The sequence below is a fragment of the Gopherus evgoodei genome, chromosome 6 (assembly GCF_007399415.2).
Source record: "Gopherus evgoodei ecotype Sinaloan lineage chromosome 6, rGopEvg1_v1.p, whole genome shotgun sequence".
Lineage (NCBI taxonomy): Eukaryota > Metazoa > Chordata > Testudines > Testudinidae > Gopherus > Gopherus evgoodei.
The window spans coordinates 41893154-41914014 of NC_044327.1; the positions used below are offsets into that span (position 1 = coordinate 41893154).

Below are 20861 nucleotides of genomic sequence, written 5' to 3' on the forward strand. Positions count from 1 at the left end.
CCCATTTGTCCTCGTGCCTACATTAGTACTAAACTTAAATAATTCCTCTCCCTCCCTAACGTTAACCCCCCTGATATATTTATATAGAGCAAGCATATCCCCCCGCAGCCTTCTTTTGGCCAGGCTAAACAAGCCAAGCTCTTTGAGTCTCCTTTCATAAGGCAGTTTTTCCATTCCTCGGATCATCCTTGTAGCCCGTCTCTGAACCTGTTCCAGTTTGAATTCATCCTTCTTGTACATGGGACACCAGAACTGCACACAGTATTCCAGATGGGGTCTCACCAACGCCTTGTATAACGGTACTAACACCTCCTTATCCTTGCAGGAAATACCCCGCCTGATGCATCCCAAAATCGCATTCGCTTTTTTAACAGCCGTATCACATTGGCGACTCATAGTCATCCTGCTATCAACCAGCACCCCAAGGTCCTTCTCCTCCTCCGTCGCTTCCAACTGATGCGCCCCCAACGTATATCCAAAATTCTTATTATTAGTTCCTAAATGCATAACCTTGCACTTTTCACTATTGTATTTCATCCTGTTCCTATTACTCCAGTTAACAAGGTGGTTCAGATCTTCCTGAATAGTATCCCTGTCCTTCTCCATGTTAGCAATACCCCCCAGCTTCGTGTCATCCGCAAACTTTATTAGCACATTCCCGCTCTTTGTGCCAAGGTCAGTAATAAAAAGGTTAAATAAGATCGGTCCCAAAACCGATCCTTGAGGGACTCCACTAGTGACCTCCTTCCAGCCTGACAATTCACCTTTCAATACGACCCTCTGGAGTCTCCCCTTTAACCAGTTCCTTATCCAACTAACAACTTTCGTATTCATTCCCATCTTTTGCAATTTGACTAACAGTTCCCCGTGCGGAACCGTGTCGAACGCCTTACTGAAATCTAGGTAAATTATATCTACCGCATTTCCTTTATCTAAGTAATCCGTCACCTTCTCAAAGAAGGAGATCAGATTGGTTTGGCACGATCTACCTTTAGTAAATCCGTGTTGCAATTCGTCCCAATTACCATTGACCTCTATGTCCTTGACTACTTTCTCCCTTAAAATTTTTTCCAAGACCTTGCATACTACAGACGTCAAGCTAACAGGCCTATAATTACCCGGATCACTTTTATTCCCTTTCTTAAAAATAGGAACTACATTAGCAATCCTCCAATCATACGGCACAACCCCCGAGTTTACCGACTGCTTAAAAATTTTCGCTAACGGGCTCGCAATTTCACGCGCCAGTTCCTTTAATATCCTCGGATGGAGATTGTCCGGGCCCTCCGACTTCGTCCCATCGAGCTGTTCAAGTACGGCCTCTACCTCAGTTGCGGTAATATCCACTTCCATATCCACATTCCCGTTTATCATCCCTCCATCATCCCAAGGTTCACTAGTCTTATTAAAAACTGAAGCAAAGTACTTGTTTAGATGTTGGGCCATGCCTAGGTTATCCTTGATCTCCATTCCATCCTCAGTGTATAGCGGCCCCACTTCTTCTTTCTTTGTTTTCTTCTTATTTATGTGGCTGTAGAACCTTTTACTATTGGTTTTGATTCCCTTTGCAAGGTCCAGTTCAATGCGGCTTTTAGCCTTCCTCACTTTATCCCTACACGTTCTGACCTCACCAAGGTAGCTTTCCTTGCTGATCCTGCCTTTCTTCCACTCCCTGTAAGCTGTCTGCTTTTGTCTAATCCCCTCTCTGAGTTGTTTGCTCATCCAGTTTGGCCTACGACTCCTGCCCATGGTTTTTTTCCCCTTTCTCGGGATGCAGGCTTCCGACAGTCTCCGCAGCTGCGACTTAAAGTAATTCCAGGCCTCCTCCGCATTCAAATCCACTAATTCCTCCGTCCAATCCACTTCCCTAACTAATTTCCTTAACTCTTTAAAATTAGCCCTCGAGAAGTCAAAAACCCTAATCCCAGATCTACATTTGTTTATCCTTCCATCTAGTTTGAACTGAATCAGCTCATGATCACTCGAACCAAGGTTGTCCCCTACCACCATTTCTTCTACGAGGTCCTCACTGCTCACCAACACCAAATCTAAAATGGCATCTCCTCCTTTATGATAGTTAAACACCAATTGTTAACCTTGCATGTCAAAATATGCAAAGTGAATATTCTTAAATCAAACTCTAGTAAAAGTTCTTAGGCAAAGTAAGAAAAATGCTCCATAGCTGTACATTTGATGATTATTGATCAAAATGTTTTTTAATCAGTTATTGTATGTAGGGTGAAATCTACATTTGCCAAAGCAGCAAAGAGTCTGATGCTTACTAAAAAAAAAACCCTGATCGATCCATGCCTAACTGAAATATAAATTGTGTAAGTCACCCACAATGGCCTGTGTTAATTAAAATAACCAGTTACCTCCAGAAATATGTTGACATTCATGATGAACATAATGTAAATACAGATTTGGAAAAGATGTCTCACATAGTGTCATGAAAGTCATCAGACTGTGTTGGACCATTACTCTGAAAGTAAACTTTTTTGTAATTGAATAATGTTATTAAGGTCCCAGTCCTACTTATGCCCATATATAAATTCAGCACACAAGTAGTCAGGCTGACTTCAGTAGGGTTCTCACATGCATGAAGTTCTGCACATGCATATATATGTGCAGGATGGGGCCCTAAGGTGGCACTTGAACATGCTTCCCAAAAATAATATTACTACTTGTACCATGGTCAGGCACAAGTAGTCAGCACGCTTGCAGAACAGGGCATAGAACTGCAGAGGACTGGACTAGATGAACTCTTGAGGTCCCTTCCAATTCTGTGATTCTATGAAAAACCAAAGCTTCTTTCCTGTGATCTAAAGAAATGGTTCCACTATTTTAGGAACTAAAAATTGAGCAATAAGTAGTCATGAGACATGTATAAACAAGTGAATTGATTTGATCACTTAGAACCAGACCAAAGTGTCATCACTGACATTGTTCCTATGATGTGGTGATTTTGGGGGGAGAAAAATTAATTCAGTTGAAGAAAGTCTGTTCACTGTGGGCCTGATCCAAAGCCCAGTGTAGTCAGTGGAAAAACATACCTCTTGGCTTTAGCAGATTGTGGATCATGCCCTATATTCTTTGTTTTCTTAATGGGCCCACTTAAGCTAGAAAGAGTAAAGAGTTAAGGCATATGATCTGTACTCTAAATGAAATTTCTCTAGAACAGGAGAGCCAGGACAAAAATCCCTTCCTTTTCATTTCAGAAGTGGTAATGGGGTCTCTCGTCGCTTTCTGCAGTTGTGGTAGTTCAGGGTGGGATGGAGAGTAGGTTCTGGAAGTCCATACCTTTACTGTCTATGGGAAGCAGCTGTAGCTATATCAGCTCCTCTTCATTTCCGGTTGGGAGCAGGTGTAGCAAGTCTAGAAGCAAGAAAAATCTTGTTCCTCTACAGGGTAGTGGTTCCTTGTCTGCATTTGCCCTGCTTAGCCAGAGTAGGTGATGAGGGGAGATGATATTGTAAAACTTATTGTCATGCTTTTAAAAAAAAATCTGGAAAGGGAAAAACAAGGTTTGGTGCTGCTTTGAAGCATAAGGAAGGCCTGACAGACTTTTTTCCTCTCCTTATTTGCTTGATATTCCTCAGATAGAAGAACAAATAGGGGGTGGGAGAGGGGTTCAGAAAACCCATTAAGTTCCTTGCAAACACAACAAAGAACCAAAAAAGAGACCCCTTTTTTTCCCTCCCTTTTCTATGTTACCTTTTAAATTTGAGTCCGGCACATAAGAATACTTCGTGGTTTCACAGTTATACCAATGTTCTGCTTCTTTGCAACATTCCTTAGATCTTTTTCTATGTGGTTATTGTTGGAGAATGTATTATTCATAACATTTCATTGGAAAGGGTTTTTTTAAATAGTTAGCAGACTGAAAATAAAATGCCTGAGTGCACGTCCCATGACTGTATGGATTAGATGCAAGCTGTATGTACTTAAAAACATCTTAGATTTAGAATAAGCTTTTAAAATATTTTCAGGCTGCCTTTCTTCTCTTCTATTCACTACTTCTTGACCCTCCCGGGATACTATACAGTAGTGATTTGTTGTCTTAATTAGCATGTTGAACTGAAACTACATCTGTCCAAATTCTTCCTTTTTCTCCTATTCCTTACACTTATATGATACTGAGGCTTTTAACTAATTTGAACCCGTCAATTAAACATTGTAGTATTTGAATCTCCCATTCAGGGAGAAGAAGCGATCTCTGTGGGCTATGCTAGCTCTGACTCAGTGCTTTAATGTACTGAAGTTCTTGTGCAGGGCATCAGATAGGATATAATTTAATGGAAATTGGCAAGACTGCAGTGTTTAGACAGAGCTGGTCACAGCAGTTCAGGAAGAGAGAACAGAACAGTGTGTTTGTTAAATGATGCCCATGTCCAGTTTGTGATTATTATTCAGCAGAGAGATGGAAGTGCAATTTGTGCACACTTCTAGATAACTGAATTAATGGTGACAGTAACACAACGAGGCCTCTGCAAATTTAAAAAATATTCCAGAATATGTTGCTTCACAACCACTTGTCACAGTAAAAGAACTAAAAAAGAGCCACCGTGGCTTAACAACCATGTAAAAGAAGCAGTGAGAGATAAAAGACTTCCTTTAAAAAGTGGAAGTCAAATCCTAGTGAGGCAAATAGAAAGGAACACAAACACTGCCAGTTTAAGTGCAAGAGTGTAATAAGAAAAACCAAAGAGGAGTTTGAAGAACGGCTAGCCAAAAACTCCAAAGGTAATAAAATGTTTTTTAAGTACGTCAGAAGCAGGAAACCTGCTAAACAACCAGTGGGGCCCCTTGATGATCGAAATACAAAAGGAGCGCTTAAAGACGATAAAGTCATTGCGGAGAAACTAAATGGATTCTTTGCTTCAGTCTTCACGGCTGAGGATGTTAGGGAGATTCCCAAACCTGAGCTGGCTTTTGTAGGTGACAAATCTGAGGAACTATCACAGATTGAAGTGTCACTAGAGGAGGTTTTGGAATTAATTGATAAACTCAACATTAACAAGTCAGTGGGACCAGATGGCATTCACCCAAGAGTTCTGAAAGAACTCAAATGTGAAGTTGCGGAACTATTAACTAAGGTTTGTAACTTGTCCTTTAAATCAGCTTTGGTATCCAATGACTGGAAGTTAGCTAATGTAACGCCAATATTTAAAAAGGGCTCTACAGGTGATCCCGGCAATTACAGACCGGAAGTCTAACGTCAATACCGGGCAAATTAGTGGAAACAATAGTTAAGAATAAAATTGTCAGACACATAGAAAAACCTAAACTGTTGAGCAATAGTCAACATGGTTTCTGTAAAGGGAAATCGTGTCTTACTAATCTATTAGAGTTCTTTGAAGGGGTCAACAAACGTGGACCAGGGGAATCCAGTGGACATAGTGTAATTAGAGTTCTAGAAAGCCTTTGACAAGGTCCCTCACCAAAGGCTCTTACGTAAATTAAGTTCTCATGGGATAAAAGAGAAGATCCTTTCATGGCTTGAGACCTGGTTAAAAGACAGGGAACAAAGGGTAGGAATAAATGGTAAATTTTCAGAATGGAGAGGGGTAACTAGTGGTGTTCCTCAAGGGTCAGTCCTAGGACCAATCCTATTCAACTTATTCATAAATGATCTGGAGAAAGAGGTAAACAGTGAGGTGGCAAAGTCTGCAGAAAATACTAAACTGCTCAAGATAGTTAAAACAAAAGCAGACTGTGAAGAACTTCAAAAAGATCTCACAAAACTAAGTGATTTGCAACAAAATCGCAAATGAAATTTAATGTGGATAAATGTAAAGTAATGCACATTGGAAAAAATAACCCCAACTATATATACACAATATGATGGGAGCTAATTTAGCTACAACTAATCAGAAAAGAGATCTTGGCGTCATTGTGGATAGTTCTCTGAAGACATCCACACAGTGTGCAGTGGCAGTCAAAAAAGCAAACAGGATATTAGGAATCATTAAAAAAGATGGAGAATATCTTATTGCCCTTATACATAGTTTCCCCACATCTTGAATACTGAGTACAGATGTGATCTCCTCAGCTTAGAAAAGATATCCTGGCATTAGAAAAGGTTCAGAAAAGGGCAACTAACATGATTAGGGGGTTGGAACAGGTCCCATATGAGGAGAGATTAAAGAGGCTAGGACTTTTCAGCTTGGAAAAGAGGAGACTAAGGGGGGATATGATAGAGGTATATAAAATCATGAGTGATGTAGAGAAAGTGGATAAGGAAAAGTTATTCCCATAATACAAGGACTAGGGGTCACCAAATGAAATTAATAGGTAGCAGGTTTAAAACAAATGAAAGGAAGTTCTTCTTCACACAGCGCACAGTCAACTTGGGGAACTCCTTACCAGAGGAGGTTGTGAAGGCTGGGACTATAAATATGTTTAAAAGGGAACTGGATAAATTCATGGTGGCTAAGTCCATAAATGGCTATTAGCCAGGAAGGGTAAAGAATGGTGTCCCCAGCCTCTGTTCATCAGAGGATGGAGATGGCTGGCAGGAGAGAGATAGCTTCACTCCCTCTGGGGCACCTGGCGCTGGCCACTGTCGGTAGACGGGATACTGGCCTGGATGGACCTTTGGTCTGACCCGGTACTACCGTTCTTATGTTCTTATGTTCTTAAAATGAGCACGTACAATGTAAAGTCCAGCTTCTAACGGTTGAGTGTTCAAGCAGATGAAATAGCAATGCGTATTAAATTCCCAAGCTGATAACTTATATCTCTGTGTATGTCTGTGCAACTGTGTTAAAGTGAACTTCTGCTAATCAACATGCAAAGAAAAGAAGTTCAGTGTGGCGCAATTGTAATTTATGGTTGTCTGAAGTATTGCAGAGATCTGCAAATGTCTTTTATTCATTGCAGTGCCCATGTTCAGCTAGCCAAGGACAAAATAAGAGGCTCAACAGGAACCTCTTTGGTGTTCTCTGTTGCCGCTCTTTTTAGTGGCATTGGGATTTCTTTCTCACTCAAAGTCCCAAGATATGCAGACCTTTCCTTTTGGCTGAATGGCAGACAGATACTCCTCAAAAGTTAATCAGTGCTGCACAAAGCACAGTACTACCCACGAAATGCTAATGGAGCAAATGCATCCAGGGTGCATCCAATATATCATGGCTAGGAGAGAAAAGAATAATGTTCTCACAGGGTTTTATTTCCTTTCCTTTTTAGTAGATTTTTTTTAAACTGGCAGAATAATTTTCCATTCCCCTAAAATAGCAACTCACTTCACTTTGTTTCTGTACTTTTAAGCTTCACAGCAAAGTCTGAAATGGATGTGCCTGTAAAATGCGTAAAGGCTTGGCACAGCTCTGACATGCTGCATCATAGATTTTTTGTTTTTCTTCTCCAGATTACATAACTTCTCCTTGTTTATCTGTAGCATCAAGAACCATTGCTGCAATGATCCGCCTACCATGGTGTAATTGTGCTAGTAGAGTGTACCCGGTGTTATTTTAATGAAAAATTATGTGTGACTAACTGCACGCATCTCTTAAAAAAAAATACAGGCAAGTAATTCTTAGTATGGGCTGGCAGGTGCAAAATGTCAACATTACTAAGATAGCCGGTTTACCCAGAGACCACCAAATTAGCCATAGCCTTAATTGCAAAGATGCAAGGAATTGATATGATCTTGGAGAGGCTTCATTTCGGTAATTTCCACCTGAATTGTTTCAGGGAGAAATATTTGACAGTTCAGCTCTTATGACTTAAACGTAAATGAACTGTCTTCAGAGGTTTTGACTAATTTTCCACTGATAGGTTAATTCTGGAATCTTGGGACTTTCCTGCCACAAAAAGCTCAATGCATGATTTGAAGGGTTAAATGTTTAATAAAATGATTACTACTTTTTTTTAACCTTTCACCTTTATTTTGAATTTGAATTTTGAATTTGACAGAAAAATATAACTGGTTAATTTTGAAAACAATACAATCATTTCTATGGTATATGCCAAAGTTCTGAGTCCTTGTAGTAAACCAAATGCTTCTGCTTTCTGTAAACTGGTTTTACAGAGAGGAAAGTCAGTGAGAACATCTGGCACTTAAAGTGACACTGTCATCTTGTATTTTTTAAAAACTAAAGCTAATTTTCTGAGATAATCCTTTACAGAATATGTTATGAATAAAGGTCTATTATTGGAGAGGGGCAGTGTGGCTGGTAGCAATGTCTACTGTTAGGCTTGCCTTATGCTTCTATTTACATATCTGTTTTCAGTTGCTTATAACATTGCCAAGGTTTAACTGTTTGGGCTGAAATTGTCCATACTGGGTGTCTGTCTGGGGTTGAATATTTTTGGAAATATTGAGCCAAAAGGCTTCAACAGTTTTTTTTGAGAACAAGGCCAGAAAAAAAAATCATTGTTTTGCCCATGTGAAATTCTGGCAGCCTTTTCTCTGAAAAGCTCTAGTACCCCCTGGCTTTAACAAATTCCATCCCTGCCAAATTTCAGGGACTTGCCTTGTGCCAGCCTCATGAAAAACTGCTGATATTTGACCACGTTATAAGCCCTTTTGAAAATCATAATTTACACATGCCAAGTAGAGACTTCCTAGAGCTATGCAACTAAAAATGGCAAACATTCAATCCACACTGAGCATGCCTCGGGGCTGCAGGAGGCTGAACAGGATTTTCCCTGTGATTGCAGATCTCTGTGCTAGGACTGTGCATGGAAGCGGAGACAAGAAGGGTGCATCTCTTGTGTGTTATCGACCCCTCTGCTGGGACCAGGCACTATGGAGGAGGAAGTCTCCTGCATCAACTGCAGGGGGGACAAAAGCCAGATCTAGGATGAGATGGGGGAAGTAGGTTGGGACAAGGAGGCCACTGAGGCTTAAGGCTGAGAGGGAAACTGAAACTGTAATTGGGATGTGGAGAGGAGACCTGGACTGGCTGGGCAAGGAGATCGGGAATGAGAGCCAGGAGGGCAAAGAAGACTGGGACATATTGGTCAGGAGATTAGGCTTGCAAGGTAAAGGATCCCTGGTCTGCAAGCCAATGGGTTGAAAGGAAGGAGTGGGGAACAGGGAGGGGAAACAGATCTGACATGCAGAGAGGGAGTTTGGGGAAAACTGACGCTGGCTGGACAGAGAGACTGGGACATGGAGCCAGGCGGGGGGGTGGGGAGGGGGAGACTGAGATTGGATGAGGAGCCTGGGGAGAGAAATTAGGATTTAGGAACCCATGTGGGAGATGGAGATTATGGGTGCGGAAGCAACTGGAGGGATCAAAATCAGATCCGTGGAGAGGAGCTGGTAGGGGGGAAATCAGGAATGGGTAGGATAGACAAGGAATGGGACTTGAGCATGAGGGGAGAAGGAGAATACTATGATTGCACCTGGGACTCCGGAGGGGGAGACTAGAACTTCCTGGGCAATGAGAATTTATCTGGTTGAGGAGAATGGAACAGGGATGAGGAGACAGGGAAGGGAGAGGACAGGAATGGGGCAGAAGGACCAAGTGGGGCGAGGGGGGAGGCAGAAGTGTGTGCCCACTCAAGCATATTCCCCAGCTTTCTTCACTACACGCTGTCCACGTTCTGCAACAAATGAGGCAGAGATCCAGTAGAGAACGGCCTCCTTCAGTACACAACCCTGATTCATCTCATGTGGGAGAAATAGTACATGCTCATGTAATTAAAGACTGTTACCCCTTGTGACCAAGCTATTAGTGAAAAATTTGGGATCTTGCGAGTTGTTCAGTCAGGAGGAGAAATTGATGATGGAGTCAGGTATTTCTTTGATGCAATTCTCTTCATGTACAAAGAATGTACAGAAAGGCCTGTTTCCCTGAACACAGTAGGAATAAAACAACAAGAGAGTATGTTAGCTCCCATTTCCATGCCCCCCTTCTAGTCAGCACTTAGCCCAAAATCTCCCTCATAGCTTTTCTCAGGGCCATGTTCCCAGTGCTTCTCCCCACTCTGTCCTTAGCTTTCCTGCTGTTTCTTAGTTCTTTGGCGTTCACCTTATCTCTTTTGCATAGTCACACTCTCTATTAAAACAATACCCAGTGACTCCTCTACTCCCATATAGTTCAAATTCCTGAGCAGCCTCACCTGTTCCTGTGTTTGGTTGGAGAGCCAACCTACTTCTCTTCGCTACCTGCTTCTCTAAAAGAGCTTAATGAAGTCTTACAGCTATCTTAAATAAAGGGCGGCAGTTACATCCTCTAGGTTCAATGAGGTTTAACCCAACAATATCCTAATAGCATCATCATGCGTACACCCAAGGGAACTGAATTAAGGCTACGCATGCAACCTTAATTCTGCCACTTCCTGTCGTTTGAGTGCTTGACTTTGCAACCTTGATAATATTCTTTATAGTTTTTCTGTTTGTAATATATACATACACATGGATATTTTGGCTGCTGATATTTAGGAATTTATTTTGGATAAGTCCATGAGTAAAACTAAAGTGTTTTATCTGACAGTCTAAGCCCATGCTGTCAACTGCAGGGTTGGCGCCTTCCCTCCCTTTTTAGTGCATACACCCACAAACTACAAGCTCAGTTTTGCTGCTACGACTGCAAATCACTGTTTTTCAGGACCTTTGTTACAGTGTGAGTTCTCCTCAACCATAGAGGAAAGTGTGGTGCCCACAGGTTGCTGCAGGAGTCAGGAAGCACAAGTGACTGAGAGGAAGGATGGTCCAGTAGTTAGGACAGTACCCTAGGAATTGGGAGATCCAGGTTCAATTTCTTGTTCCTCCACAGACTTCCTGTTGTGACCTTGGGCAAGTTTCTGAGCCTCAGTTCCCCATCTGTAAAATGGGGATAATAGCATTCATGACCTCACAGGGGAGTTGTGAGGACAAATGCATTGAAGATTGTGAAGTGCTCTGGAATCTACTGATTAAAAGTGCTATTAAGAGACAGATGATATTATGATCCTCAACAAAACAGTGAAACTGACTAGTATTTATTTGTATTACTGTTGCACCTAGGAGCCCTAGTCATGGAACGGGACCCTGCCATAGTCATGGAATGGGACCCTATTGTGCTAGGCTCTGTACATATGCAAAACAAAAAGATGGTCCCTCTGTTGAAGAGCTTACAATTTAAATAGACAAGACAGACCTAAGGTGCGGGAAAGAGTGTTGAGCAGGTCGAGTGAACAGTGTGATGGTGTTAAAAGTCACGTTAGTTTCACATTTTTTATTTATTTATTTTTTGGTTGGTTGGGTTAGTGAGGACGGGATAAGCTGAAGGGAGAGTGACTGAGGACAGGGAAGGGAAGAGTAGGGTAAGAGGAGTGACTCTCTGAAATGACGAGACTGTGAGGGAGAGGAAGGGTTAGTACAAATACCCAATCAGCACAGGGCAGAGAAAGACCAGTCAGAACTATGAAAAGTTTTCCAAAGCACCAAAAGTATGCTGTGCTCAAATTGACTGAGTAAACTGAAAAACATAGAGGTTTCTTTATTCTAATCTTTGTTGCTGCATTCTTAGGTGTCACTTCTAGCAATAGTAGATTCAGGGTGATTTTTTTTTTTAAGTTGCGTATGTCCCTTTAAAAGGGACACCAATTTAAAATGTAGTCATATTCAAAAAATGAGCTAGAAGTTGTTTTCAAGTACTATCACTGCCTGCAATAGCCTGTGTTTCTTTGTTGGGAGAATACTGGAGGGGTAGCCAGTTTAGCAAACATACAATAGTAGCTTGTAAACCCAAGTGCCAGATCAACTTTATATGCCCAGAGACTGTGAACAGTTGTTTTTAAGGAGGAACTAAAATACAGTAAATATATACAGTAAAAAGAAATGTATATGCACATTAATGATTCATGGGTGAGGAGGGGACAGAGGAGAAAATGGATGGAGATTACTGCACCTTTAAAAGATTAACAGTTCTCTTATTATTAAGACGATAGAGCATGGTAACTGCTGAGGTTCCTTACGGGTGCTAAAAAGGCAGTAGTTTCCAGTTCTGCTGTAGAACAGAACTCATTGGTGAAAGCTTAGCCTATGAAAATGTGCTCTGCTTGGCTAAGTTTACACTAATGTGGACTTTTTTCCTTAAGGGGTGAAGAATGAGAAAGTTGAGAGGCAGGGCTTTAGTGAACAGAGAGCTTGTTGAAGCTAGGACGGCAAGGAGAAAAATCAGAGGCCTTGTTTTATTTGGATGGAAAATGTATGGTCTGAGAGCAGAGCTATGTAGCTAATTCAGGTAACTGGAAAACTAACTTTTATTGTTTGACCTGCAGTTCTAAATTACCCGATTCCTCTAGTGAGTTACGATTTGTTTTTGTGGGGAAGGAGGAGCAGGCTCTGCAGCGACCTCATGTATAAACATTCTGTCTGCAGAAGCGCAACAGATTTGGCGAAGTTTTATTTAGAATGCTTTGGTGGCATGTGAGTGCAGTGTCTGCAGGAAGCTGTGCTGTCCTGACATCTGAGCTGGCAGTTTCTCTTTTGGCTGTGGAATTTTAGACTGCATTGGAAACAGGTCTCGCTGCATATTTTTAGTGTATGGGCTTCATGCAGGATTGAAATATAAAAGAGACAGATTCACAGACACACATCAGTGTGCTCCCAAGCAAGAAGAGAGCCTGTATTGCTGCTCAGACTTAAAACTGATCTGAAATTATTTTAACCTTTTTAAAAACTGTTGGCTGAAGTCTAACTGCATTGGTAAATTAGGGAGGAAATGATTTCTGTGTAATCCTTTTAATACTCCCTGAAGGGAGCACTGTCTCCAGATGGTTCACTGCAGCACAAAGAATCACCTGATCCTTTCATGATGGACTAGCACTAGTCTGTGTGAAAGTTTGTTGTGATGTGATAGTACTGCAGAAGTTCCACAAAGTATCATTTCATGCTATCAGTAATGACTTTTGTGGTGCCTTCATAAATCAAAACAACATATTTACATAAGTTTACTTATGATTTCAGCATTAGACCAGTGTGTGCATGAGAGAGAGGGAGAGATGTTTTTCAAGGTGAATTAAGACAGACAAGTAATGTGTCTTCCAACTTGTAACGTTCAGTCTGTGCTATGAGCAGAGTGTAATTATTTTTTGCTTTTCAGCTGTATAGTTTAGCCAGAAGTAGCTTTTTTAATATATTTTAAATGTATTGATTTTGGTTTTTTTCCTACAGAAAAAGAGGAAGGTGTTCTGAGTGGAGAAGATGACAAAGAACAGAAAGATCCCTATTTTGTGGAAACTCCTTATGGCTACCAGTTAGACTTGGATTTTCTCAAGTATGTGGATGATATACAAAAGGGAAACACAATTAAGAAATTAAATATCCAGAAGAAGAGAAAACTAGTACCAACTTTTACAGGTACCAAGAACTCCAGTGGCCAATACAGTAGGTGGACCTCAACAGAGTCTCTCTCTTCGTCAAACAGTGATGAGAATAAGCAGTCCTCCTTTGCAGCGAGGAATCAAGTAGCATCGTCTGTCACTGCAAGGCCATCAGTTTCCTTTGAAGCCTCTCCTACCTTCTTAACCATTCCTGAGAGCAGACAACTTCCCCCTCCTTCACCACAGCTTCCTAGGCACAATCTTCATGTAACAAAAACTCTCATGGAAACCCGGAGAAGACTTGAACAGGAGAAGGTTATAATGCAGGTGACTCCAGGGGATGTCCGCAGGCCCAGGCTTTCCAGCTTTGGAGGCTTGGGCTCAGCAAGCTCCCTTCCTTCCTTTGTAGGATCTAGTGGGCACAATCAGATGTCTCAACAGCTTCAAAATGGGTACCAGGGTAATGGAGACTATAATGTCTATCTTGCTTCCTCTTTGGGCAGCTCCATCCGTCATAGCCCATTGAGTTCAGGAATATCAACCCCTGTGACCAATGTGAGCCCAGTGCATCTGCAGCATATCAGGGAACAAATGGCAGTTGCCCTCAAACGCCTCAAGGAGCTTGAGGAACAAGTCAAAACTATTCCTGTGCTCCAGGTCAAGATTTCAGTATTACAGGAAGAGAAAAGACAGATGATGGCGGAACTCAAAAGCCAAAGAATACCCAATCAAAATGACACTTATGGCTTCAGAAAGCGATCTTATAGTGCGGGAAATGCAGAACAATGGGGACATCTGTCTCAGGTCAGAAGAGGAGGTGAATTATATATAGACTGTGAGGAAGAAGTGGAGCAGAACTCACAGAGGACAGAAGAGTTTAGGCAATTGACTTTTGAAATGCAAGCATTAGAGAGAAAAATCCAGGACAGCAGCTATGAAATCCCATCTAATCTTCGGACGAACAGAGAAAATCTAACAAAAGAAAACAGGTCGGTTGCTGTGGGTGCTGATGAAAATATGAATGATGTGGTTATATATAACAGGTATTCCCGACCATGCACGGAGGTAGCAGTAGGAACAGAGAAAGAAACTAGAGATTCTGGGGTTGGGGTGACAGAGGTGATGCTTGGCATCACCACAGAAGCTGAAAAAGAAATAGAGCTTCAGCAACAGACCATTGAAGCCCTAAAGGGGAAGATCTACAGACTGGAAGTTCAATTAAAAGAAACTACTCATGATAGGGAAATGACCAAATTAAAACAAGAGCTGCAGGCAGCTGGATCTAGGAAAAAAATGGATAAAGCATTGATGGCTCAACCTCTGGTTTTCAGCAGAATGGTGGAAGCTGTCGTACAAACAAGAGACCAAATGGTAGGAGATCGTGTGGATATTGCTGACTCCTGTGTGGGGAACCATCTACAAATGAGAGAGACTGGAATCTCCTGCAGGCCTAATTTGCAGAGTACAGCTGTGGGTCCAGAACTGCTAATGAATAGGTGGCTTGTGAAGGAGAGAGTAGACATGTGTGACCAATGCACGGGGAGATCTACTGAGATATGCGACAAGAATGTGGGCACAGAAATGAGTGTTTGTGAAACTGGCATCAACACAGAAGAGTCTGTGGATAATTTGAGTCTCTGCAAGACAGAAGCGGAAATCAAGGAAGTACGGTCGATAGGTTGTGGAGATTGTTCAGTGAATGTGACTGTTTGTCCACCAAAGGAGTGTGTGTCCCGCAGCACAAACACAGAGGTTGTTTGTAAAGTAGAATCTGCAGTTATGGCAATGCCTCAGACAGTTACCCAGCAAACCAGTACAGTATTAGCAACGGTGAACCAGTTCACCAGTACAGAAACCGCTTCTCTGATGGATTCCAGCACAAACACCATTTTGAACACTTACGATAAACAGACTAACACTGTGAGTGTCGAGATGCGGACTGTAGCAGTGGGAGATGGTCGGGTAAAGGACATAAACATATCTGCCAAAACTCGTTCTGTTGGAGTGGGAACCTTGCTTTCTAGTGACTCTAGCTTTGACAAGCCATCTGTGATAAAGACCAAAGATTGTGGAGTAGGGCAGATAAACATTCATGAGAACTATCTTGTTGGTCTTAAAATGAGAAATATTGCGTGTGGTCCCCCGCCATTGTCTGTTGTGTCAGCCAGTACCAGAAGCATTGGTGTTGGGGATGAGCCTGCATATGAACCTGTGAGCATTTTAGTGGAAAGTCCTCTCCCTCCACCTGAAATGAGGACTGGCTTGGATCACTACATTGAGCGAGTACAGAAGCTGCTGCAGGAACAACAGATGCTGCTGGCTGAAAACTACAGTGAACTGGCAGAAGCTTTTGGAGAACCACACTCGCAAATTGGGTCTCTGAATTCTCAGCTCATAAACACCCTTTCGTCCATCAACTCTGTCATGAAATACGCAAGCACTGAGGAGTTGCGGAACTTAGACATCCAGAAACAGGGTATGGACAGAAGTGCTACCCCAGGTATGTTGAGTGTGTGTGCATTCCTGTCACTCTCAGAAGGTGGGGAAGAATAGTGCTGAGCTTGGTAGAAATGCTTAAATAGATATATATTAAAAACATCCGGTGACTGGGTGATGTAACAGAATTTAACCTGGGATATTTATCAATTTTTATGATTTAAGATTATTCAGATTGACATCGATTTTGCTCCCCTTTCCCTTCTTAATGGCAGAGTGCAGCTTTTTAAAACCATGAAAAGGCATGTTTGACTTTCCCATAAGCCACATTCGTCTTTTGTAAGTTGAATATTCTAGCTGATGATGAGGCATCTTCGGCCTCTTTCTCAAAGGTCAGTGGCTTTGTTTTCACTTTCTTCATTCATCTTCTCGTCTCCCAGTTAGACCACTGTTAGGTACTGTTCCCCCCTCTGTTAGCGTTGATTACTACTGGGCCACTAAAGAATGTTTAGTAACAAGAACATCTATGTTTCAGTAAGCACTTGTAATAGTCTCCAGTTACAGCAGTACATTTGCAAGGCATAAGAAATATTGACTACTTGGATTTTAGTGGTGCTTGGATGAGGCTTAAATATTTTTTTCTTGGCCTCCTGTTTATTTTAGAATCTGCGTAATTAACTTTGGGGATGTTTTTTATGCTTCTGTAGCTCTGCTCACAACTTTAAAGCATATTGTCAGCTACAAAAAACTAACTAGATGTTTTTTCTAATAACCGTATGTCTGTGAACTATTTTCTAGTCAATTCATAATCGTTGGCTTCTTAGAGATTGGTATGAGATCACCAACCAACAGTAACTTCTGCACAGTGCACTCTTCCCACAGAGAAATAGTAAAAATAGACTACTTGAAAGATAAGAAAGTTGTCCATATATACTTGAATATCTGTATCAGAGATAGCGAATAGGAAGAATCTCTATAATAAAGTCTATTTAATAGTGATTATCTAGTACACTGTTAAATGAAGCTTTTACAGCTTATTTACTATCTTAAATAAATTTCTTCTTTTGGTTTTGTAAAGACAGCTGAGTAATTCTAGTATTTTGCCTCTTATGCATTCATTGGACCCATCTATTAAAACTTTTAATTTACTACAGTACAGCAGTAGGCAACATTTATGTTGGGATAAAGAAAATATACTATATCCTATCTATATCCATACACCATAATATTTTATTTACACTATTATCTTTCTAGTGTACACATTATACATAGGACTTCATAAAGGTAATGGTACTATAATAAGAATATCCAGCAGACATTAAAATGGCACTTAAAAATGTCAACCAGAATTTTAACAAACTGTTAATTTGCCACTCTATCTCTCATTTTTAATATATGATATCAGACATTTAGTCTGAAGAACCTAGAAACTATCTAGGCACAGGTGGAGTGATGGATCATCTTCTAATAAAGGCATTTTTACTAGGCTTTATATTTCACATTCTTGCCAAAAATATTTAGGAAAAAATGTGTTTGAGCTTGTAATGCTATTATCTTTAGCCCTGAGAGCATAGAATAAAGTCTTTAATATGATCAATCACATTCCTGGTCAGAATTACATGCTATATCTTTGCACAGGTTTTGAATTTGTCTCTGATAATTTTAACTGTTGTGTAATTGGGTTAAGAGATCATCATCAACTTTAAATCTAGTTGTGTGTTAACTTTAAAAAATTGCTTCTGTTGTAAATAATTCTTCCTGTCAAAAATCTATATATAAATTGTATACAATATCTGAACTTGCTGAGCAGTACTATTAGAGTGAATTTGGTAAATCCTTCAGTTGCCCCACTTCACCATGACACATGATGATCAGGGCAATTAATTTACTTAGAGTTCAGCTCCTATGGTAACGAGCACATTTATAAATATCTAATCTGGGTAGATTCCCATTTTCCAAGAAAATACAGGTTCAGTTTAGCTACAGTAAAGCTTCAACCTAACCGCTCAATTCTCCTAAGGCAGAGAAAAGATAGTTTTGGAATGACCTTTTCTGCCATGCACAGCATCAAATGATACTTTGATTTGACATTCAGCAGCAGCATTAATAGTGACTTTAACCTGACTTCCCCATTTTTTAATGAAGAAAATCTTTCTTGTATAAGCTGATCAGCTGCTTATTTTATGTTCCAGCATCTTCACTTCAAGAGACCTTCATTTTCTTCTAGTTTCTATGTACCAGTCTCATTAACTAGTCTGATCATGGAAAGTAGCCTCTTAAAATAGAGGGACCAGAGTTAAAACAAAATTAGAACTAGGAGATCATTGTCTAAACTTGAGCCAAATTCAGCCCTGTAAAAGGATGCGTCTCCCCTTGTAGCTGCTTGTGCCTGAGCTTCATTTGGCCTAGTATGCTAACAATATAAATTCATCATGCTTGGCTGTTTGGTTTGACTCATACTCTTATCTGGAAGTGGGTAATGGTTTAAAAGTGTTTTTTTTTTTTTTAAATAAAACAGTCAGTCTTGTGAAGCTAAACTGTATCTCCAGTGTATTCATGAGGTAATAAAGAAATTATGAAAATTCCTCCAATGCTCTGACATGAATGATACAATGAATAACCTCTTAAAGTGCAGGTTTACTCTGAAAAGAGACTAGAGTTACTAGTGCTTATTCTTATTGCCTTCCAGAGTCAACATTGCTGAGAGGTGAGTTGGGTTCTGTTCCTCCTTGCGTGTCAACAACAGACTTATTCATCTAGTTCCAATCAGCTATACCTGTGCAAATCCATTATCAGCTGTGGTGTGTCATTAAGGGCATAATTTGATCTCTAGAACTGGTATTATTGGTGATAATGTGCAAGATGGAAAGAATCCAGCTTGACTCTCAGATCCCAGGTTGAGTTTGAAGGTCTGGTAGTTTGGAGGGGAGGCATAAAGTAAACTCTGAACATTTGCCATGTAACTCACTGTCAGCTAGTAAATACAGAACCCAACATACTAACCGTAGAGTCTCACTTTTCAAAGCAAACTTGCACAAGAATACCAATGGCTTTCCCTTTCCAATTTTGTCAACTAAACAAGAGCAGGTCTTCACTACCCGCTGGATCGGCGGGTAGTGATCGATCTATTGGGGGTTGTTTATCGCGATAAAATCAATCCCCGATCGCGCTCCCTGTCGACTCCAGAACTCCAGCTCGCAAGAGGTGGAAATGGAGTCAACGGGGGAGCAGCAGCGGTCAACTTGCCACAGTCCTCATCACAGCCAGGTACATCAACCTAAGATACGCTGACTTCAGCTACGCTATTTGTGTAGCTGAAGTTGCGTATCTTAGGTTGACCTCCCTCCCCCCGCTAGTGTAGACCTGAGCCAAGTCTGTGTCACAAGCAAGTTCCCATTTGATTAAATTGGAAACTTCAGAAAAAAGACCCACACCTGTGACCACTTTCTAGACAAAAGCATTGTCATACATCATTATAACGTATTCTTCTAAGAAACTGGCTGACCTGTTTAGCGTTGGCATTAGAGCTGCAGTAACTTCATGACCCATACAGTAGTTAGGTTTCTGTCCGTTGAAGTTTTTAAACAAGAATGCCTTCTGTTCTGAAGTCTGGCTTTCTTCTAAGGTGCTGTGTGGTAGGTCATCTTCGTCTTTAACTTATGTTATAGTTGAAACTTGATCAGAACTTGTGGCCCATCTTAATTCGAGCCCTGCAAAATGAATAAACATAGAAAGGATGAACCGAGAATGAACAATGGTGTCCCTTTTTAAATAAAGTAACCACTTTAATATGGATAACTGTCTGACAGAAGAACAATTCTGATTGAAGAACAATATTTTAAGGCACAAGTTTTTCTCAGCGTGAGCTTAGATACATTTTGTGCTTCAACATCTCTTTAGCACAGCATTTTATTTACCTTAGTAAAATATTTTCAATGTCATTAAGTGTTCTAATACAAAGCGTAGAACAAATGGATAATGGATTAAAAAGTACATTGGTAAAGTAAAAAGTAGAATATCTTCCTAAGGAGACTTTGGACCACATCCTGCAAAATGTTGAGCACAGTCAGATTTAGTGAGCTCAGCGAGAGTTGTTGTGTTTGTATGTTACAGATCATGTATCTAGTATATAAGGGAAATATTTCCTTCACATAATACGACACTTGAACTCTGTTTTTAATGTTAATAGTTCACACTGTGAAACAGTGTTCAAATAGATATTTTTGCTCAGATAGTGTGATGAGAGGGCCATAAAGCATCTGCGTAGATAGGTTAAAAAACAAAATCCACATTGCAGTCAATGAATAGACCAATTAGCTTGTCCTTTTTTAGATGGAATTTCACAAAACTCCAGAAAAAAACTTACTTCTAATCAGTTATTCTGGTTTAATTCCACTGACTTCATTGAAGCTACTCCTGATTTACAGGAGGGGTGGGAGAGCAGAATCAGGCCTAATAGTCTTGGTCAGTGTGACTTAACTGTTCTGAAACCCGTACTTGCAACAGACTAGAAGTGAGATTTTCAAAAACTCCCAAATCCCATTAAGTATCAAAGGGACTTGTTCTGCTAAATTATTTAGGCACTTATGAAAATCCCACCCTAGATTCCAAAGTGGATTTAAAAATTCCTGGAGTGTGAGTGGCGGCCATTTGATGTGATTAACTAGCAATATCAACCCTTTGGAACCTCATGTTGAATGTGACATCAGTGCCACAATAATAAAAAAACAAAAATATCAATATACCAAACACATTTGAATGTCAGTGGCTGAGAAAAATCACATGCTTAACATCCGTTTTTATTTGTTGTCCCCTCGACAGTATAATGCAAGTCACTAAGAGGTGATCCCAACACCGATGCAGCAAGTGACAGATTACTGGTGCAACAGAGCATTTTTTAACCCCTCTGCTTCCTTGAATAACTTAAGATAGAACAATCAATGGCAAGAATGGGGTTGCTGCTGCACTGAGCCACGGAAGGGCAAAAAAAATTAAAACTTAAACTTGTCTCAGACAGTAGTTTTTCTAACACCGCTTCTACTGGGCATAGGCCTGTCAGCTGGCCTGCATTTTCTGGGTGACCGCTGAACATTTATTTTCACCTGCTCACTCTCAAATGCTTTCATATTCCTCCTTTTAAAGTGCTGGAGGTTGGCTAGGAT

At 40.7% G+C, this 20861-nt stretch overlaps 1 protein-coding gene across 2 annotated transcripts in view; it reads left to right on the forward strand.

Moving 5' to 3' along the window:
- Positions 1 to 20861, forward strand: part of KANK1 (KN motif and ankyrin repeat domains 1) — a 179725-nt gene that overhangs the window by 138091 nt on the left and 20773 nt on the right. For both annotated transcript variants that reach the window (XM_030567139.1, XM_030567138.1), the window contains one exon: positions 13115 to 15763. In XM_030567139.1, the coding sequence (XP_030422999.1) occupies positions 13115 to 15763 (2649 nt within the window). The remainder of the gene's footprint in view (positions 1 to 13114; positions 15764 to 20861) is intronic.